The sequence below is a fragment of the Strix aluco genome, chromosome 1, assembly GCF_031877795.1.
Source record: "Strix aluco isolate bStrAlu1 chromosome 1, bStrAlu1.hap1, whole genome shotgun sequence".
Taxonomy (NCBI): Eukaryota; Metazoa; Chordata; class Aves; order Strigiformes; family Strigidae; genus Strix; species Strix aluco.
This window is the reverse complement of record NC_133931.1, coordinates 107,304,043-107,327,350: the sequence shown is the minus strand read 5'-3', so window position 1 is coordinate 107,327,350 and position 23,308 is coordinate 107,304,043. Positions and strand designations below refer to the sequence as shown.

The 23,308-nt window shown below is 40.9% G+C and overlaps 1 protein-coding gene across 5 annotated transcripts in view; it reads right to left on the bottom strand.

The window, feature by feature from the left end:
- Nucleotides 1-18,569, bottom strand: part of NFX1 (nuclear transcription factor, X-box binding 1) — a 71,626-nt gene extending 53,057 nt beyond the window's left edge. For all 5 annotated transcript variants that reach the window (XR_012623943.1, XR_012623942.1, XR_012623944.1 and 2 more), the window contains exons 1-4: nucleotides 18,520-18,569; nucleotides 9,460-10,509; nucleotides 6,790-6,951; nucleotides 538-615 (exon numbers count right to left, since the gene is read on the bottom strand). Coding sequence is in view for 2 of the 5 variants with exons in the window: in XM_074830499.1 (XP_074686600.1) it covers nucleotides 538-615; nucleotides 6,790-6,951; nucleotides 9,460-10,509; nucleotides 18,520-18,544 (1,315 nt within the window). In the remaining 3 variants the exon portion in view is untranslated. The remainder of the gene's footprint in view (nucleotides 1-537; nucleotides 616-6,789; nucleotides 6,952-9,459; nucleotides 10,510-18,519) is intronic.
- Between the last annotated feature and the right edge of the window lie 4,739 nt (nucleotides 18,570-23,308).

The window sequence follows — 23,308 nt, the reverse complement described above, 5'->3', positions numbered from 1 at the left end:
GCAATTAAGTAACATATTTCTCCCTTTTTGTCATATATTTAACGGCTTAATGAATGTTGTACTCACTTCATTTACCTTTTACTAAACATGTATCTACATAAAGGTCTGAAAAGTCTGAATTTTACTTCCTATTTAATCTGTATGTGTCCCCGAGCAACATAAATGACAGAATTACTGAACTAATTTAAAGGTTTAGATAGCTATATGCTTGAATTGTGTATTATTTTGGTGTACCTTGTCACAAAGACAGACATAACACATGCAGGTTATTTCAGTCCTTCTACAGAAGGAAAGATGGTAGGATAGCAGCCCAATTCTACATTATTCTATAAAAATCACTATTTTTTACATAGTGATATGAAAATATTTATCACTTATGATTTAATATTTCATTTTTTAAATGTTTTAAGCAACATGTGTGCTTCTCTGTGCAGCTACCTTCCAGTGTCAATAAAGTTTTAAACAAGGTTAAATTTTAGGAATGTAAGCAAACAAGCAGCAAATTGTTTTTCTTTGCAAAAGCAAGCAGAAACCCACCACAAAAACAAGTGTAAGTTTTAGGAACTTGCGTAGAAGCATTCTGACAAGCTGGACATCTCCAACCACTATTACCATCTGTAAATAAAAAAATTAAAGAAAAATTACTTGAAGTAAATAAAAGAGCTAATTTGCAAACCTTGAATAATTGCTCTCGGCTTATTTCTTACCACAGCTACAACTAAACTAAGTTTTTCAATTTACTCAGAAGTGGTGAGAAAGCAGGTTACTAAAAATGCATTTTATACAGTATCAGGATAAATACAGCAATGGTACTTTATTTGACCAGGCTCCAGCTTTATACAGAGGCAAGAACAAATTTTAAAATTGCACTTTTTCTATTATCATGTATCCTGCTATAAGACATTCTACAAGACTACACACAGTCTTCACCATATCTAAAGATGTGACAAAGTGAAGAGTATGGGAAATTGGCAAGAAAAATATAATTACCTAGAGTCTTAATCACTAACTGTATTTTCCTTTCCACTGCGCTCTCATGTTAAGACTTTACGTGTCTTGTAGATGACCAATTTAGTACTGCTTCACCTCCAGAATAAATTAATGTTATATAAACCAGAATAATCTACTTTTTAATTAAAGGTGACAATACCTAGCTATTGACTAGGACATAATTCTTCAAGTTGGTATTTTACTGAATAGTAGTTTTCTTGCTTCTGCGTTCCAGGAGGGTGTTGGTTAGCAGTAAAGGAAGAACTTCAGTGTAAGGAAAGCAACATTCATTAAGATGTTTCCCAAATTCAACACATACCTGGCTATGAAGAATACCAGTGAGAGCACACTACTGAAGACAAAGGGGGGGGCAGGGAGGATAGAGAGAAATATTCTTTTAATAGATATAAAAATATAAACTGATTAGCTCTTACTGTCTCTCTTAACCAACCAACTCAGTGCTGGTGAATTAATAAAACTGTGATTTTAGAACTGTACTTCACAACAAAGAAATATGACCAAGATTTATGATATTTTCACATTACGAACACAGGAAGGATTGCAAACAGGAAACGCTATGTGTGACAAGACAACGGCACCGCAATGACAGGCATGCCTAGGTTCGCTATCAATTGGATTGCAGACTTCTTATGTTAACCACCATAATGCACAACTGTTAATGATCTTCACAAACTGGAAATGATCCAGATTACAGACTGCTTTGACACTCTTGAAAGGCATATCTAAAGCATGTCTATTCTTTTCAATACTTAGTGCATATTCATACTCTTTGTTATTCTGGCTCATATCACTACGTCACCAAGGCTGCTGCAGAGCACTGTACAGTTACGGGCTGAGCGGCTGTAGGACACTGGCACAAGGAGTATACTCTCATATTCATACTCAAGACGAACCTGCATTTTCTGACCAAGGGTTGTTTTTTTTTTTTTATTTGACTGCTACAAACTGAAGCATGTGAGAAAGAAGCATCTCAGAGAGAAGCGTTAAAGGCTACAGGTAAAACCTGGCAGCAGGGGACTGAAAGGGGTATCTGCTGACAAAGCTGTCAGCACCTTATGTGGCTCCTCCCTAAACTAGCATACTAAACCCTAAGGGATTCTCTATGGGATTACTTTGTACAGTATACTTAACTATTACATTAACAACAAAATTTCTTTCATTGTTATGTTCTTCAAAAGCTGTGAAGGTAAGCCTATCATCAAAGCTTCAGGAGGCCAGCAGAAGGCCTCTCCTATCAATATCTCTCCTGGAGCAGGATGCCTAGTCTTCTACAAGTAACAGCTTCTCTAGAGTATAGCGAAGGTCCTTGTAAAACAGGAACCTTTTACCAAGCAAAACAGCATTTCAAGATATATTTCGTTCTTCTTAATCCTTGATTGTCCTTTGCTCCTCTAAGACATAACTACATTCATGTGGGTCCACCCACAAGGAACATGCATGGTTGTTCTCCTTTAAAAATACAAGAAATAAAAGTTTTCTCCCTGGATTCAGATACAACTAGTAGGATAGAATGACAGTAGGATGACTCCTGACATCCACATTTGTGGTCCTGTAACCACTCCTTACAAATCCTGATCACTGAAGAAAGTGAGAATGAGGATGACCCTACAGAATGAACATCCCACTCTCATGAATCTTCTCATGAATAGGAGCAAAGTAGCCAGAATTCCAACCAAAGCCACCAGAAGGACAGTTGTCTAAACAAAATCAATACATCTCAGCCCTGTTTACTAGAGGTTGGTTTAGTATTTTCTATCATCTTTCTCCTTTTAGGATAAAGATTCCTTACTTGTAATTATTTACCAAAATTTCTTCCATACACTTTCATATTGCAAGCATCTCTACTTGTAGCAATTTCAGCCACAAAATTCTTTATCTGTGGTAGCATCCCCAGAATCCTACCCCTTTCTATTGCATACCTGTTGTCATAAGGGCACAGTGAACAATCTCTCCTCAGTTTCCAGAATCCTAAAGGATCAAGGAGCTCAAAAGAACCTTGAGTAGGAAGAGCTGAGAATTATATATACAGACTAGGGATCTTTACATGCAGCTTCAAATAAGCAACTTTCCTCTTTACATGCTTGCCTAGATGAGTCATAGGTGATTACATAAGAAAAGATCCGAATACATCTGCTGGAATAAAGAGCGAATGCTAAAAGGCTACATTTCCACAGGCAGCAGTGCAACAGGAATTATCAGCATATATATAATGTTAGGTACATTAAAAAAAACTCTAAACATACTTCAGTCACTTCAACTGTAGAAGAATATACTAGAATCAAGACTGGCAGTTTGATGTTACCATTTCTAAAAGGTTTTATACAGTTCTCCAATGAGATAATCTGTATCAGAACAAATTATTGCTTTGACTTCTCAGCTAGACATAATCAAAAGCTTTTGTCCCAGCAACAAAAAAAAGTGACATCTGTGTAATATCCAAGGCACACAGAACGGCTTCAGCCCTTGAGCACCATGGCCTAAGAAAAAAAGAAAAAAAAAGGAAAAAAGAGAAAAGAAAAAAAGGCAAGTAGATTCATACTCTGACCACTGAAACTCAGAAGCCATCTTAGAGGCCAATATTGGATTGGTACAAACCACTAGCTCACCTGCAAGTGGAGGGCAGGGGCAAGAGAGGGAGCAGAATAGAGAGAGACAGTTGTCATAACTCAAAATATTTTCAATCCTTCCAAATAAAATGAAAATACCAGTAAAATTACCTTCCCTGCAAAGAAGGGAGCAAATGCTTAAACTTTAGTTCCATCAATGTAAGGGCGCAAGTCAAACACCATTGAAGTATCAGTTTTTAAAAGATGTAGAAGAAGGAAGGGAGCAAGAGACAACAATTTCCCCTTTATAGACATAACAAAGTAAAAGATCTTGTGGGCAATGCAGGTATTCTTGTCAGACTGACCTCAGCTGTGCAATATCTAAAGGTCATATTCCTCTAAGACATAATTCAATATGTTAGTAAAAATGTTTCTTAAGGAGAAAGTTATGTTCTTCCTTACAGAAAATAATCTTTCTACATGATGGCAAAGTGATGTTTGGCAGAGCTTCTCCTCCTCCTGACCAGGACATCTCTAATACACAATGAAAATCCATTCTCTAGCTCTGAGTGCTGCTGACAGCCTACACTGTAAAAATACTGAACTCTGGATGTCAACCACAACTCTAATGTAAGCAAACCAAGAATAGAGCAATGCACTATGACTCCCCACAGATAATCAGGAGATTCTTTCACCTGGCTTGGCCAAACTAGAAGTCATTTTCCAGATGACCGTCAGGGCAATAGAAGGTAAAGAAGTTTCTGAGGGAAGACATCTTCAGTGAAACACATCTGAAGGAGTCCTTCAGAAGAAGGGTGCAAGAAGACTTTTTTTACAGTAACCCAGGATAGTTCTTCACTTCTTCCCACCTGAGTACGTGGAGTCCCAAGCACGTTTTATCTCATTGACATGGTAACCCAGGATAGCTCACTTCCCACCTTCATCTGCACCCACCTTTGCACAGGTGCCAACCTGATGGCTATCTGCAGATTCCAAAATTTGGACAACGGCATCCGCATTACATCAAGTTCACTAATGAGCAAAACAGGACATGGCATATATATGATATGTTAATCGGTGCAAGATTTATTATCCATCTGCACGGTACATTCCTTTGAGCTTCACTCCCAAGCAGGGATCCTTTGCGTTGGGTCCCCATTTGAGTAGTGCTGGTGTCCCAGGGCCCCCTCCATGGTGGAAAGCCAAAGCTTTCACTTGCTGAGTGCTGTGCCTTGTCCCTGAGGGATCCAGACCTGCTTTTCCCTCATAACAGATACCCATTACTATTGATCTGGAAGATGGAACTACATGAGAAGATATCCCACCAAGGACGTTACCTACTTCATCCAAGTATTCAGGATTTCTCTGATACAATGCTGCGATGACAAAAAATCATGGGGAATTATGTACACATGCATACTTTCAGCCTCCTACTATGTGCTGTAGAAATAAGAGCTGCTCTAAGGCCCCAAATGGAGGGAACTTCTCACTGAAACATTCAGTTGCTTCAAAAACATAAAAGAACGGACACTCAAAACTGATCTTATTAACAAAATATTCTCACTAGGCTGGAAGTGAAGTGTAGCAGTGAAAAGTTAGGGTACTGAGATTAGAAAATTTCCTGCAATTCATTATAACATTTGCAGAATCAAGCAGATTTAAAGTAGATCATGTCCAGAAAAAAGGGGGTTTTCCCCTTCCAGAAAAACAACAAATTATTGTGTTAGGTAGATTACAGTGTCCTATTTCTCCTCTGGTAAACAATAATCATTGCCAGTGTTCTAATGAATTCCTCAACATTATACAAAGCCTGGGAAGTAGAATCTACATGAAACAACTTACCATAAAACAAATATACACTGAAGTACAAGTTGTAATCAAGATAGGGTAGCGGGGCCTTGCAGGTCAAGATATATTCATCAGTGTCCTTACTGGAGCTATGGAATCAGTTCTACTGAGGCCACCACCTTTAATTTCAATTAATGATTAGCTCAAGTTCTCTCATACACAGGATACAGTAACACATGTAGTCTACAAATTCTTACAAGAAAAGGACTGGGCCAAAAGATACTGCTATGTGAAATGCTGTCAGGATTCAAGCATCTAAGGGCACTGTCTTGATAGATAAGCAAAACCTCCCTTACACAAGCAGACACCCTTCTCATCAAGCAGTAAGCTGTTCTACGGAGACAAATCAGCTTCTAAGAAGGTGACACAAAAACAGCTAGGAGGTTGGCTTGGGATCTCAGTCTTACCCAAAAATCTGTTCCCTTCTCAAACATTCCAATGCCTTTATGTTTCAAATCTTGTGGTGGTGTAACTTCTTTCTACTGTCAGTATGAACTATGACCAGCCCTACCCAGAAGCCTGTGTATTCATCTTCAGAAATCCAAGACCCTTGCAACCAATCCTTTCTGCAAGAGATTTACAGTCTGTAAGAACTTCTGTCAAGCATCTAGAAGTAGCTGACAGACTCCATTTCCTCAGTCTACCCAGATAGACAGAAGGACGCATGAAAAATGGTAAAAGCTAAGCAAGGTGAGTACAGAAAAAATTAACCCTACTTCAAGATTAACATTACAGTCTTTAGAGTGTGTCTACATCACACAACTGAACACAGCAGAGACGCTGCAATTCAGCCTTAACTTACACCAAAGCATTCAAAAGGCAGAATGTAGTGGTATGAGTTTCAAAAAGTGGTATCATACAAAAAATCTGAAATAGTTTAAGCTAATGACAAAGGCAGAAGGTTTCTGTCTTCTCTGACTTTCATTTCACTGCATGGTATCGGTAATGGATTTCAGAATTACTTTATCTGAGAACAGAACTAAGAAGTGGTTTGACTAAAGCAGACAACTAATGCTTGGAGTACTGCTTCTGTTTGACTGCTCAGCCAAGCACAAATGAGAGAAGATGAGACATTTCTCGGTGTGTAAAAACACAGCCACAGAGCTTTGCATCTTGATGCACCAATTTGAGTGATCTTACACTTATGTATCCAAACCTGGAAATTAGTTAGAGCTAGAATACTAGAAAGAATCAAAACAGTTAGGAGGATTATACAAAGCATCCAAAGAACTCCGAAAAAAAATTTTTTATTTAAAACTTGCTTTGTTCACAGCTTACTGATTACCTTAGGCAATATTTATAAGAAGTTTTCCAACATAAGAAAAACATGAACTTTGCTATTATGTGTATTTGAGAAAGAAAATGTGTGCAAGAGAATACCAACCTTCAGCTTGTGAAGCTGGTGATCGTGCCCACTTCTTAATGCAATTCAGGTGGAAAACATGGTAACAATTCTGACAGCTCCACACTGGGGCTACTATTCGGACCACCTCACAGCATACCATGCACTCATACTTCTCCGTGGTCAGCTGTTCAATCAACGACCCTGCAAATAAAATAAATTACTTGTGCATGAAACATCACATAGCTGAGAAACAGAATCCAAATGAATTTCCAAGGTTTTATCTAAATTATAACAGAACTTATTTTTCCTGTGTGGCTATAAGCAAGGCATTAGTGAACTCCTGGAAGGTTCCACTTTGATACTTGGTATGCATTTCTCTAGTTTCAGATCAGGAAGAGGGAGTATGAGATTCCCATAAAACTGGCAACAATAATTCCTGTTGATGAATAGCAATCATTCTGATATTACAAATTGGTTAGTAATTTTAAGCTTGGCAGAAGTTTGAGATTTTACTCATCACTTTATATGGGAAATTTATCTTCGCATAAAGTTTAAATCAAAAAGCTTAAAGCTCTTAACTACAGAAGTTTCAGCCAAAATTAAATGTAATTCCCAGCCTTGAGTATTCCTGGAAGACCGCATAACAAATATTAACAGTGAAGTACCTGGATTATGGCAATAAGATCCTCAAACTGATTGCTTTAAGAGTGGAATCACTGGGAAACAATAGTCAAAGTACAGGGCCTTTTGAGCCATAAGAAAGAACAGGAAAAAGTACTTTGAAAATAAAGCAAGAACTCCATAAGGAAGACAAAACAGCCTGAAAACATAGTTAGATGTGCAACCATAACAAAGGTACCACCTAATTCCAATTTTGCCAGATTAACTCTTCCATCGAGGTAAGGTTACCGAATATACCTCAAAAATGTTATTTGATCTATGTCTAGAATTTTAAAATATCTTAATTACAAGTGTAAAAACGTACCATTTTTAGATGGTGTCAATACAAGGGAAATTAGAACTCATAATGGACAAAAAAATGAAAATAACAAAAGAAAAATTACTATCGATTCAAAATGTGCTTGTACTACACATGACTGAAAGCAAGCCCACGGGTACCTGGAAACTTGTAAGTGTTAATGCAGTTTGCCCTCCTTAATAGGAGATAAGCACTTTCAAGTCCTCCTGCATCAAGCACCCCAAGATTTAGAATTAACAGCCACTTCTGCTTTCAGTACCCCATGAATATTACCTGCTGCAAAGAAAGCATGCTCACCTAAACCATATTACTTTTCTACAGAAGACTATACTCAGACTATACCATACTCAGAAAGGATAGCTGTCCCATAGATAGTTAAGAAGCACAGACTCGGTCCCCTGAAAATAGTGGCAGATACTGTTTCCAAAATAGCTCCCAACTAAACCATGCAAAGAAAGACTGTCATTTTGGAGGGGAAAGTTCCTTAAGATTACTATTTCTCTTCCGGCTTACTGCCTATGATGTTTTTCATTTAATAATAATGCTGGTAGAAAGACTAAGGTATCTTTTAATTTTATTATTCAAGTAGAACCCAGGAGCATGAAAGTTAATGTATTTAAGTTAGAAAAGATCAAAAAATATCTTGATCCTTGAGATCCTCATAAAGGAACAAAGTTTCTGAGTGGAGCTATCTTATGCTTCCCAATTATGCTACTACTTTCTCAGCTCTGAAAGAGCTGAGACACTGAGAAGCAAAATCTTCAAAAGATTCAATACCACAGTCAAGGTAACAGGAACTAGTCTACTCATCTCTCATTCTGGGCAGCAGGAGATCAGGTTGAGATGCTTTGTAAAAACCAACTGAATATAATTTTTAGTGTTTGTTCAACTGGAAAGGAACCAAAAACAAAATGAAAAAAATAAAAGGATCAAAGGACAACCTCTCTCCTTATTGCCTCTGAAAGAAAATAGGACTACTTCTGCTGGGTGCTATGAATAATATGAGACTATTTTCTCCGTACACACTTAAACTTATCTAAAACAGTAAGAAAAAGCTACCTAGGTTGTCTAGGAACGGAAACCAGTACCACAGCACTGCAAAGATTCAGCTGATTTCCATTTAATGTTTTAAGTCCCTAATGATATGAGTTGGCACAAAATTCACTCAGACAGTCAAAACCTGTGGGTCTGCTTTACACTCTCAATGGCACATGCTTCTATTCTCAACTTGCAAAAATAGCATCCAGAGACTTTCTCTATTTCTAATTACTTTTTGCTACTACCGTTGAAAAAAGAAGAGCAAAAAATCCCATTAGGAGCAGAATAAAGTTCCTCAATCTGGCATTTTCCTATTTCTACATAAAACATGAGAAAACTTATTCTGCAAAAATCTGTTTTGGGATTGTTCCTCAAGACTCATTGTTCAAAATGCTCAGAATTTTACTCCCCCCTCCCTGAACATACGTTTTAACACGGTGCCTAGCCAGGCCATCATTTGTAGTTAAAAAATAAGAAAAAAAACTTAAAACAAAATCTGTTCTTCCCTAGTAAACTTACAGAACACCTCCCCACTGGGAAACCACACATTTACATTTAATTGTACCCTCTGAGACTGATCTTGACCTAATGGGAAATAATAAGCCTCTTCAACTAGTCAAATGTGAATGCAGCTTAAATTATTCGAGAACATATCTTTAATATAGGAGTACAGGACAGTATAGGAAGCTTACCTGTATGAGTTTCTTTGTTTTTTGGTACATCACTTTGCTTTTTCCAGTATTGGGTCCAGCTGAAATGAAGGGCAGGTGCCTGATCCCCCTTTAGCAGGAACTTTCTTCCATTACATCTGACAGAATCAGACAACTGATGCCTAATTTCACTGGTCAAGTTTTCCTCATTCTTGTGGTCAGAGAGTTCTTTCTTCCTCTCATTTTTATCTTTTGAAGCATACGCAAGAGAAGACTTCTTACCTACTCTTGTATTTTTACTGCGGTGAGAATCATGTCTTTTCTGACACTCCTTTTCTACCGGGGGTTTATTCCACACAGGCTTCCGGGGATATCTTTTGTTTACAAAATTGTAGCCTTTCTGCTCATCCCCACTACCAACAGGTGCATCACAGAATGCCTTTCCAACAGATGATTCTGAAGAGTCAGACTGAGTCAAATCCAAAGATGGAACATTTTCAAACAGCTCCACTTTCTGTTTAGAGCTCACTCTCTTTTCCCGGTCATGTACTTGCTTTCCCTTCTCCCTGAAACCTCTTCCAGATGCATGCATTAGATGTGTTTTCTTTGGCTTTGCTCCTCTGCTATCTGCATTAGGTACCTCCCTGTCACTCTCTGAGGAGACAAAGTCATTGTACCCTCTAGGAGGTGCTCTTCTCCCAGGTACTACTGCAGGATCTGGAATTCCTGCACCTGCAGCAGCATCAGCAGTAGTTTGCCTTATCTTACTTCTAGCATGTGCGCTATCATTTCTTGACCTGTGCCATCTCTGGCTTTGCAAGTTGCGATTCTTCAAACTTTTACTGGTACTAAAATATTGATGGAAGTCTTCAGAATTCCCATACTGACTGTCTGGATTACAAAAGCCATGATGCTTTGTGGAAGAGCTTTCATAATCTCTACCTCTTTCAGAGGACAGACTAGGAAATGGTAACTTACTTCTGTTCTGAACACTGTTGGAGTCTTTCCTATCTTTATTTACCCAGTTTATATCTGTAGGTTGTCCTTCTCCTGGAATGGAATCAGCAGCGTCAGGATTGAAATTCAATGAACCTAAAAAGTGAAAAAATAAAAACACACATGTAAAGGCTATTAAATAGTAAACATATCATTTCAGCAAATTTACCATACGTGCAAAGGCCCAGAAGTTCAATCAATCCCTCACTTGACAGAACAACTGAAAACAAGTTTCCAGAAACCAGAGTCAAATCATACAGTGCTTTGTGGAAGTTACCTTCTCTTGTCACCTTTAGAGAAAGACTGTGATGGTCTAGAATGAAGAAAAACATTTGAAGCAGCACTGTATGTATACAAGACATGCAAGTGTGATAATCAGTGTTTAACATGTGGCTGAAGTTTTTCCTAGCATGTTTACATACGAAACTGAAGAAAAAGGGGTCCTTTAAATACAATGTCTACATCTGAGATCTTAATATTACACAGAACTTCAAATATAAATTAAAATCCATTAGCCAAAAAGTAGCAATAGTAAATGCTTGCATGAACACCAATTACACTGTTCTACATATAGACACAGTAAGTGGTAGAGGGACTACCCAGGGCAGCTTTGCAGTGTTATTTTTCCTGTTATGAGGCCATCAACATCAAGCATGCTTCTACTTGAGTGGTATCCTGTCATTTCTAGGTCTCTAGATAAAAGAAAGAGGTGCACATTACAAATCCCATGTTGCTCAATTTTGTACCACATCGTGCCAGTGGGGCCTGCCTGCAACAGCAGTTGTCAGGTGAGTATTGGGGACAGTTTAATGGGCTGTGGCAGACTGGTTAAGCCTTACACAATAGTGCAAAAATGAGAAGAGTCTTCTAAAATCTCATGGAGCTAGTGTCCATTTTACAGGTTTGGTAAGTTACCTCTAACAGTAGGGTAAATGCAGTTTATTCCTGGTTCAGGACCATACAAAGAAAGAACAAAGCACTTGGGCTATGAACATAAACTCTCCAAAAGGCTAATGCTATCAGGGTCTCTCAAGCACCTATTCTTTTCATTTTTCAGTACAGATTGTGGAAATTAACATTTTGAAGGGAAGAACAAGCCAGAACACTTGAAAGCATTAACATATTTTTTTCAGAGAATTTTATTTACTTTCAAGCAAAAGAGTTTTTTGTAAACCACTAGGAAAGGTCATAACTACTATGAGGGATTTGGTGGCCAAAGAAAAGACATACTATACAATTGGTGGAAGTGAAGCTTTAAGGTTACTAAAAGTTAGGAATTTAAAATTACATGTAAGGATGTTCTTAACCACATAACCTAATCCATACTTGATTTTAAAGAGAGACTCAGCTGACATCACTTTGGTTTTCTGTCTTTGTAAAGACAATATATATGTTATAATTGTACAGTATTATGTATTGTATTATATTATTTATATTTAATCTATTAAAAGATATTAATATTATGGTATATGTTACTAATATAACATAATATATTATTATATGCTTTATTATATATTATTATTACACTACATATAAATGGCAAATACAAAGTGTTTGGGGTTGGGTTTTTTTTCAAGCTGTAATACTAACCTGAATTTGAGACAACAGAATCAGAACACCAGAGGCCTTTCAAAACACCTGGGGATTGAGTTGAGAATCAATCTTAACTGGGGGGGGCGGGGAAGTGGAGAGGTGCTGATCTCTTCTCTCTAATAGCCAATGCCAGGACACATGGGAATGACTCAAAGTAGTGTCTGTCAGGGGAGGTTCAGCCTTGACATTAAGGAAGCATTTCTTTACTGAGAGGATGGTCAAACCCTGGAACAGGCTTCCTGGAGAGGTGGTCAATGCCCATGCCTGTCAGTGTTTAAGAGGCATTTGGACACTGCCCTTAACAACATGCTTTAACTTTTGGTCAGCCCTGAAATGGTCAGGCAGCTGGACTCAATGACCATCGTAGGTCCCTTCCAGCTGAACTACTCTATTCTATCATTAGAACTGCAGATCCTAGTAGGTACAAAATATCAGGCTTATACATCTGAAAGAATCTAGACTGCAAGCAGCTTCCCTGGAAACATTCTATTTTCCTCCTCTTAGCATGCGTATTCTGTGTAAAGAACTCAAAAGATAAAGTTATCCTTTTTTACTTTCTACAACCATACTTACTTTTTCTTCCAATGTTTTGCCAATTTCTTTTCTATAACTAATAAAGAGGACTACAAACATAAATTGCAGTCCTTTATAATGTAAACAGCAGTCATTCAGTATAGATTACTTAAAATAGTTTCACATATTTTGAGTTGAAGATAGGATGTAATCCTGTAATTACAAATAAACCTTATTTGAAACAACACATTTCATTAGGTGGTTTAAGATTTCTTTTGTATACACTAAAATTTAAAGTCTGATGGATAGATATAACAAGGTAAATCAAATGACTTCTTAATGGTTAATAAAAACATGTTTTTCAAAAATCTCACAGCTTGCCTCTAAAGAGTATGTTCTATTATTAAAGACCATTGTTTCTTCAGTTATGAGATGCGGTATGTAAAATGCATGTATGAATTATAAACGGAATTGCTGCAGAAGGCGTTCAAATGATTGCAGTAAATAAGCTTGAGTATGTTTTGTAGATCAGAAAAACATACTGTCTTATACTGACATAAAATAACATGCTGTTCATGGCTTTAAAATGCTGGTTTTCTAAAATGCAGCCAAATTGACTTTTGAGCATGCTCTCCAAGAAGCATAACCAGGACTTGAAATGTAACTGTGGAAGTGGTATTTCTGAAAGCACTTTCCAAATAATCTATTAAGTTTGAAGAAACAGATGGGAAACCAGGATTCAGATATTTAAAAGCACCTCCAAAATATGAATAATTCATTAGGGCTTTTTATATCACCCATGAGTAGGATTCCTATTCTTACTGTCAGCTTTTACATTATAAAAAAATTCCAAAGAAGTGGTGAATTCTACTAAAACTGATTTCTGTCTGCCAAGATAAGAAGCAGCAAAATACATACACAAGTCTAATAATCAGTAGCTAACAGTGGCTCAAATTTCCTCTGACATGTTTACCTGTACAAAAATCCCAAGAAAAAGGGAACCTCCAAAGCTAGAGAGTTCATATTTCTATAAAATAAAGAAAATCACAGTACCTTTAGAAACAACCTCTACATTCCAAATTTTAATATCCTTAAGAGCTTGAATGTGAATTAAAATGAAGCATATGAAACTCATACAGTTTCATGCCTGTTCTGCCATAACATTACAGCACTTCAGCATTAACTGTGGACAAAGCCAAAATGCCCTGGCAAAGTTAGGGAGTCTGTGTGAACTATCCTTCAGAAAAATAATTTGGTAAGGACACTTTTAAAAATATGAAGCAAATTAGTAAGCACATGTCTCATTTTAATAAGTACAAGTTCTGCTTCAAAAACAGAGCTTATTTTGGGGACCAGTACAGCCAAAGTTAATAACTTAGGTACTTCTTTTATGAAGACAACAGTAATGATATTTGAAGGTGTCACTTAAAGACATCCTGCCTAAGTGACATTTCTTAGCACAGTATCAGCAAGCTAAATTCCAATTAGATTTTGAAGAGCCATTAAACAATGTGCTTCAATTAGGCAGAGACTATATGAAGTTGATAATTAAGAATATAAGAAAGAAAAAAAAATATTGACAAAGTCCAGACAGAAAAAATTATAATAGGTACAAGAGTCTACAGTGTAGCCTCAACAGGTGTCAGAGGTAGTACTTCTTTATTCTTAAATTAATTCAACTCTATCTCTCAGATAGGAAGAACTCCGACTTCCCTTCTGAAGCTTTAGATCAATACAAAAGTGGAACTAAATAAAAACCACTGATTAGTACCAGTCTTTCTGACTGGACAAGCACTTATTTCTTAATAGACCACTTCTTATTGAGATACCCATAAATTCAACCAAAAATAGTGGAGTACTGTATGCAGTTTTGGGCTCCACAATACAAGAAGGATCTAAAAATATTAGAATGTGTCCAAAGGAGGGCAACAAGGATGGTGAAAAGGCTAGAAGACATGACTTATGAGAAGCAGCTGAGAATACGAGCTTTGTTCAGCCTGGACAAGAGACCAAGGGGTGACCTCACTGCTGTCTACAGCTTCCTTATGAGGGGGAGCAGAGAGGGAGGTGCTGATCTCTTCTCCCTGAAGGCCAGTGATAGGACATGAAGGAATGGCTTAAAGCTGCTTCAGGGGAAGTTCAGATTGGGTATTATTAGGAAAAAGTTCTTCAATGACAGGATGGTCAAGCACTGCAAAAAGTTTCTCAGGCAAGCAGTCATGGCCCCAAGCCTTTCAGTGTTCAAGAAGTGTTTGGATAATGCTCTTAAGTACCTGGTTTAACTTTTAGGTTGCCCTTTGTGGAGTCAGGAGTTGGACTCAATGACCCTTGTAAGCCCCTTCCAACTCTGGATATTCTATGATTATATGTGCCGTTCATATATCAGCTCCCAGTAGAAGACAAAGGTAATTTCAGGACAGATCTCTTCAGGTTTAAAGCAATTCAAATAATCTATTCTTTCACCTAAAGACCGATGACAGTACAGAGTGCATACACAACAATCTATTTGTGTCAGCACTACATACATCCAGACAAGAAATGGTCCAGTCAGCTGGACACAAAGGACAAGTTACAGGGAAGACACTCCCTGCAAGTCTTATGGTATCAGTATTACGCTGTACCACAAAAAAAACCCCACACACAACAGGAATGGTGTCTTACAGAAATGTGAGGCTTTTCCCATACCACTGGAAGCTTTAAACCTCTTCCTCACAGAACAAGCTTGATCTTTTCTTCTTCTCTGATCACTTTATACATTCATCTATAGCATTCTGTCATTTGCAGACACAACACAGATTTACAAAAGGTTGGATTTCTTCCTAAATGGGAGTTACATTGTTTCAGGCTTAAAGACTCAAGCAGTGCAACCCATTTGTATCCAAAATAATCTGCCTGTCCAAAACTTACTGCTTATTCCAACTATAATAGCTCATCTAATAAAAGATATGCTCCCTTCCTGCAACTCTTGCCAGAACTGAGAAATATTAACATGCAAAATCATCATTATCACAGAATGGCTGATGTTGGAATCTTGAGATCATCTACTGCAAGTACCCTGCTCAAACAGGGTCAGCTAGAGCAAGTTGCTCACGACTGTGTCCAACTGGGTTTTGAGTATCTCTAAAGACAGAGAGGCCACAACCTCTCTGAGCAACCTGTTCCAGTGTATGATCATCCTCACAGTAAAAAGGCTTCTTCTTGTGTTCAGATAGAATTTCATGTGTTTTAATTTGTACCTTTTGCCTCTTGTCCTTTCACTTAGTACCAGTGAGAAAAATCTGGCTCCATATCCTTTACTCCCTTCTGCCAGGTATTTGTACACAGCACTAAGATCACTCTGAGACTTCTCCAGACGGAACAGTTCCAGCTCTCTCAACCTCCCCTCATATGAGGGATGCTTCAATGCCTTAATCATCTTTATGGCCCTTTGCTGGTCTCACTCCAGTATGTCCATGTCTTCCTTGTATGGGGAGCCCAGAACCGGACACAATGCTCCAGGGGTGGCCTCACCAGTGCTGAGCAGAGGGGAAGGTGCACCTCCCTTGGCAAACTGGCAACGCTCTTTCTAATGTAGTCTAGGATACTGTTGGCCTTCCTTGCAGAGAGGGTGCATTGCTGACTCATGGTCTGCCTACAGTCCACCAAGGACCCCAAGGTCCCTGTCTGCAGAGCTGGTTTCCAGCTAGTTAGCCCACTGTGTATATTGGCACACAGTGCTATGTTTTTGGTTTTTTATGCTACCGTCCAAACTCAGTGCATCCATATTTTGAACAGAACTTGAAGCTTTAGCTAACTCATTTCAAAATGGCATAGGAGAAATATAAAAGTAGGTAAAGAAATATAACTTTGCCATAAGTAGCTTCATCATCCTAAGAGAAGTATCTTCTACAGAATGGATTTTGCATTAAGGAGAACAAACGTAAGTTTTCACTTTCCTGTTCACCCTTACAGTGGGCTACTTAGTGCTTTATAGCAACTCCCTGATATCGTCAGTTTAATGATGTGTTGTACCATGTATAATGACACTGTCATTGTGAAGGAAAAAAACCAAAACTACATTCAACAGCGATTATGGCAACTGATGGAAAGAAACATCCATTCACTGTCCCTTCTAGGCACACAGGGCTGGAAACTAGAATGGCATATTAATGTGAATAATCATTCTACAATTGCCTCATGTCTTATATTCTTCCCCTTTGTCTCATGTATCTCTGGGCCTCAATAATCATTCACTAGCAGCAAAATACCCTGGATAGGCTGCACATCTGTCATGACCAAGCGGTCATTCTTTGACCTCAGCTGCTTCCCCATACCTACACTGAGAGCAGAAATATCTTCCATATTTAAGCTCTTAAAATCATACACTCTGTCCACGAAGTTCCAGGGTAAAAGCCAGTTCCCATCCTAATATTGCACAAGCACAATTTGAGACTTCCCTACAAGATGGTTCTTGATAACATAGTATGTATTACCATAACGAGGAATGAACTGCAGAACTTAATGCCATGTAACAATATCTGTGTTAGCTTAAGTATTATAAAGCAAATGTAGAAACGGTGTACCATCTAGACTAATCTACTGCTTTCAATAAAGCTATTTTTTGCTTGGTATACCTATTTAAGACCCTTTATTCCAATATATATACACTGTACAAAAGGTTTTCAGGACCAGAGCTGACTCGCAGCCTGACAGCATGGAAGATAAACAGGCAAGCAGACATGCGCATGCACCAGCTTCTCTTTACTGAAACTATCAGTCTCTGCTCTCTGAACCACATCCCAGGCCATTCTCCCTCCCACAAGGCAGCTGTGGGCCCATTTTCATCTCATCAAAAAAATGAACTCAAATAACTTTTCTGTCATGATAGCCAGGCTGCCAGGAACAGAGGAGAAGAAACAGAGGACACTATTTAGGATACAGGCTAATGATAACCTTAATCTGAATTAACATCAGGCTGCTGCAAAAGTAGAGATTCCTATTTTCTTATTTATCCCAGCCACAAAAGTCCAGAATTCTTCCTGGGAGAACTAACGACTCTATAAACAATGAAATGAGTTAGCTCATCAAGTGACCCCGAAGTGACATTGATTGCCTGAGAAGTCTACCCAAACCGCCAGAAAAATCAAGAGACATGATGAAGACAGTAAATATCCTTAATGACTCTGGGCAACAGCGTTATTTCTACATACACGCTCAAGACACAATTACATAAACGTTCTTCTGTCGTTTAAGTGCCCGTCATTAAATGCGAGGCTGGAGCATGGATCTCGAAAGGCTATTCCCCCTCCTCCTCAGCAGCCACACCCAGTAAAACGAAAGTTAATCTGAACCATAATAAAAGTCACGAGGGAAAAAGAAACAAACGAAAAAAATCTTTTCTTGCACTTGCGGCATTCAGTCCCGCTCCCGGCCGGGTCCCCCCGCCGCTGTCCCCCCGTGAGCCCCTGCCTCATCCCCCCCGAGCAGGCGGCACCGGCTCCAGGCAGCCACCTCCTGCGCACCCCAGACCTCCGCTCCCGGAACCCACGAAACGCCGCAGTTTTCCAGCGGCCCATGGGGCTGTGACCGCTCCCGGGTCGCACGGGCGGGCAGGGAGCAGCAAGTTCTCCAGAAACCAACCGACTCTTTGTATTTTTTTCGGGCGCTCCCGTTCGTTTCTCACACACGAGAAGCTCGCGCGCTCCTCCACCTCCTCAGGCAAAGTTTCCCTCGCGGGCCCTGCGGCAAAGCCGAGTCCAGCCATTTTGGGCGCCACCGGTGCCGCGAAGTTGCGGCGGGCGGGGGCGGGGCGGCGGCAACAGGTGGTGATGGTGCCGCAGCCCGCGCCCCTCGGACCCGCCAGCGCTCGCCCGCCGCCACGGCACGGCCCTCGGCCCGCCGGCACCGCTGCGGCAAGGCGGCCGCGGCTCCTCCCCTCCGCGCCCACCCCACCCCACCCCACCCCCGACCCCCTCCCCGGCTCCCCCCTCCCCGCACACAGCCGCCAGCCGCCGCACTCACCTGCGCCGGGCCGCGCCTCCGCCATGCCAGCGCAACCCCCGCCCCCCCGCCGCCGCCGCCGCCGCCACAGCCCCCGGGTCCAGCTTCCTGCCCGCCGCGCACGCGCACAGCTCGTGCCACCCGCGGCGGAGCGCGGCCCTGCGCGCGCAGCCGCACGGGAGCCCCGAGCGCCGGCGGGAGAGCCGAGGCGGGCGCGGGGCGGGGCCGCGGGGCCAGCGGCGCCGCGCCGGCGGCGGGAAATCGGGAACTTGGATCCTGCAGAGGAGCGAGAGAGGACTAACAGCGACCAATAAATACCGGTGCTGCCCACGGGCGGGGCCGTTGGCCCGGTGTGCAACACGCCGATATACGCACCGAGCACAGGGTGGGTTTTTATTGATTCCGTGCCTGCGCAGAGCGGGTGTAATTCCCCAAAGCCAGCACGCCGCACCTGAGAACCTCAGTGTATTTATACACTTCCGACTACGCGAATGCACATTTACTGTAGTGACCATTGGTTAGTTTCTTACCACTTTGTCCCTCACTGGTTAACAACATGCCTCCTCTGGATTGAAACTTACAGTGTCTTTTAACAATTCTGCGCAAGCTCAAAGGGTGAGGGGGAGCAAGTCTTCTTGGTCTTAAATTGAGTCAGTGGTCGCAGTCTCCCCCCCCCGTCTTTATCTTTTCTCCAGCTACTGCCGATTTTTGCTGACTTCGTTCTTCTCAGACTATCATCCATCTTTTGGCACCCTCGGGGGCAGGATGTGCCCCTCTTATCAATCTTTTTCGCGTTAGCCAGACGTGCATTGTTCACACAACGTTGGAGTAACTCACACCCTTATCTCCCGGTTCTTTCATTTGACCACAACACTTCTAAATCAGTGACTTACCCTGTCATTGTTCTATTTACAGGTTTAGAATGAGCAGAGTAGAAAATTCCCGAGAGACATCACTAGGGCTGGCAGTCAATTGGCCATTTGCTTGACAATCAGCTTGCCTGCTGCGACCTTCCCTTGAAACAGGCTTACTGCATGGGCTGCCCTTCAGAGCCTGGCTGAGCGGGCCGAGAGCAGGAGGGTGGGTACAGGACAGCTCATCGCTCTGTCTCAGTGCATGAAACGGGTGCTTTCTCTAGGCACAGGGTAGAAAATAGGGATGTGTCGTCAGGCTATCTATTGCACCCTGCATGCACTGCTCAAGAGAGGTTGTAGAGCCACACACTTGTCATCCCAAATGAGTGCTGGAACTTAAGCTTCTGTTGGAAAGCCCACACAAGGATTTCCATACTACAGCTGGTGCTGCAGGCAAATCTTACCATGATCCAGCCACAAATAATCTGTAGACCTGCATGCTTTGTCATACTGCGGGTTTTAGCACCAGTGTTTAACCGTTGTATGATTCACACCTCCCTGCAGAGGTTTGCAGTGCCATGGTTACAGTACATCTACAGAACAGTTCTATGCTTTTACTGCTGCAATGTGGCTCCAGAGTCCTTACAGAGCTGCTTATCTTTTCAGACACTGCAGAGTAAGTTTGCAGTTCCATAGCAACTGCAGCTCTGAAGAACGGTGCCTCAGGAGCGCTGCTTCGCACAGCCTCTGCCCTCTGCACCCTCCTGGTGAAATCCTTAGATAGAAGCTCCATCTGCTGCATAGTTCTTCCCCTCCTTGTGGGCAAAGCTGATGGCCCCAAAGCCCTCAAAGAAACAGCAGGCTTGTTGCAGAAACACTAGCTGTTGAAATGCACCCCAGACTCCTGCCACTGCTGCAAATGGAGCTTGCAAACCATTATGGCAACGGTTTTGTGAAGGTGCTACATGTTTTCCCATGGATTTTGAGTGTCTTCCAAGTGCTTTGCTGTTCATGAACATTGTGTCCATCTGAGGTTGCAAAGAAAGGTATGTGGCAGTGGCATTCTTTCAGAGGTGATGCATGGTTTTCCTGCTGCTGTCCAGTTCCCATAGACTTCTCTGTCACTACTGTAGAGATGTGACCATAACATTCACACAGAACTACTACAAATTTTTAACACTGCTTTACATGAATACCACAGAACTACCACTTCAATATCCACGCTCTTCTTTGCTATCACCAAAAAAAGCAGTTGTCATATGGAAAGCACTATAGGGATTTTCACCTGTATGTGCTGCTACACAAATGCCAATGATTAGGTCTATACAGCTTTTCCTTTGTTCCCCCTCTTCTCTCATCTAAACAGTTCTGCTTTTTTTTTCCTTTCTTGTCTTAAATTTGCACTGGGCCTATCCCATCCACTCCTGATAGCCTAACTTAATTGCCCAGCATTTCTATACAGGCATGTGATTTTATTCTCTTCTTTAGTTTGGCCAAAATAGTCTTTTTATCTTCTCTTCATTATTTCTCATTTTCAGTGCAGGGACAGAGGCAGGGATCTCACCACTATATCATATGTCCTCCCTTAAAACATATTTTTTGTTTCTACTTTGTAATGCTTGGATATTTATCTCCCCATCGTTTTGCCATCTATCACTCATTTCTTTTCTCAGTGGCTGCTTTTTTCCATCTGACCAGTATGACTGTCAGGAAGCAGCAGGGACAGACTGTTCCCTATGGAAAGTAGAGCTAGGAGCTGAGAGTCAGCAAATTCCAAAATACCTGAGCAAAAAGAGCAGACCAAGTTCACCAACATTTCAGGAAACAGGCCAGGTTGCCAGGCAAGCCTGTAATGACAAGACAGCTCAAGCCAGAAGTCAAGCCAGTGGGTAAGGATCAGAGAGGGTAGGCACAAGCATAGCTGCAACGTAGTTCAGGCAGACACTAAGGACAAGAGCGTGAATTTTAAAGCAGCATGGGAAAGAATGAGGGGCAGTCACCCACTGAGGTTTCTCAAGGCCTGACAGCTACTTAGAAAAGTTGGTGCTGAGCTCATCCAAACAAACCCCCAGGGTGGTGGGAAGGGACATGGGAGAGATGTACTCAGGGCCCTTACAGTCACAGATCTCTCCTGTATGCAGCAGGGATGCTGGTAAACAGCCTTGCCTTCAAGGGAGAGGGGAGATGAGGTAGGGAAGCAGAAGGAAGGGAATCCCTAGCCATAACTGTCAGTGCCAGCATGCCAAGGAAGATAAATCTGCTAATGCAAACATATTCACTCCTGAGCTGTCATCATGGTATAGTCATTTTTAAGGACCTGTGAGCCCACGGTGGTGTCAGTGACTGCTTGGGAGATGCCTTGACATGAAGAGAGCAAGGTTGCCATGATACTGAGATTCTGGTGAGGAAGATGAAATGGACTACAGCCAACCAACTGCAAGTCTAGATGTTCAGCATGAGTCTCCTGCATGGACACAATACCCTTTTGTTCAAAGGTTTTCCTGGAGTTCCTGATTTTTAAAGAAGGTTTCCTAGGTGTTCCCAGATGTCATTAGGGTTACAATCCCTGCAGACAGAAGCAGAAGTTTAATACAGTACTGTGTACTACCCCAGAAGGCAAGGGAAGTGTTACAAGGTGCTGTGGGCATAGTCCACTGCAGGGCATAGTGACGTTCTCTCTCTTTTGAACTTTCCTTCCTTACATAAAGCCCTTATAGACAAGCCAAAAAAAAGTCCACCGATAAGTGCTTTCATTTAAAAAAAAAAAAAAAAGAAAAGAAAAAGAAAAGGAAACTACCTAAAACTGAGGAAGCTTGTTAAAATTGGAGGGGCAGCTAAAATAATTACATCTTGGAGGGTTACATGGAGACTTTAAGGATACCATACGGGAGGCTCAGAGCAAATGCAAATAAGGGGAAGAAGCAACTTGCCATGGTTAAGCAGCAGGGACAAGGGAGCCTGTTGCTGGGGACAGCTTTTCAGAAGCATCCTTCCAAAAGCTAAATTTGTGCCTGAAATTGAAAATAGAATCCAAACTTGTGACAGATGAAAAGTAAACCACACCATGAGACAGGCCAAAAGGGTTTGAGGAACAACTTGCATAAGGCATAAAATCTAATAATAAATCCCTTTTCAAACACTTCAGGCTCTGGAAGCCTGCCAGGCAGTCTGCAGCACCAGGAAAATTAAAAGAAATTTAAAGGAGCATACAGAGAAAATAACAGAAAATCTAAATTAATTCTACATCTGTGTTCATTACAGCAGAGCTGGATGAGATTCCCAAGTCATCTCTTCTTTATGGGGGGGGGGGGGGGGGGGACGACACACGGGACACTCACCAGAGGTTGTGTCTTGAAAGAGTCAGTATAGAACATACAGGTTATGGAACATATAGGCAAAATTAATAGTAACAAATCATCAGAACCAGATGGTATATAACCAGCAATTCTAAGAGAATTCAAGGGTGAATGACAAACTGGCCTGTGCAACCTCGAGTATAAAACTGCTTTGGTAGCAGGAGACAGGGATGTGTCAGCTGTAACATCAATTTTTTAAGAGGATGCTGTAAGAAATCTAGAAAAGTACAGGCCTGATGTCTGTAGCAGGCAATTTAATGGAAACTGTAAGATAGAATTAGTGAGCATATGCATAAAGATGCTGTAATAGGGATGAGTCAAGATGGCTTTTGTAAAGGGAAGGACTGCCTCACAATCCTAGTGAAACATTTATGAATCAACAGGATTGTGGCTAAGGGAGGTAGACCCTGGAATACTGACCATAGATTTCTGGAAGGTATTTGGAGAGGTCACTCATCAAAAGCTCTTAAAAGTTACACTGTCAAGAAATAAATAATTGCAGGGGTAAATAACTGGTTGAAAGACAGGAAATAAGACAGTAGGAGTCCGTAGTCCGCTTCCACAGTAAAAGGAGGTCACCAATAGAGTTGCACAAGGATG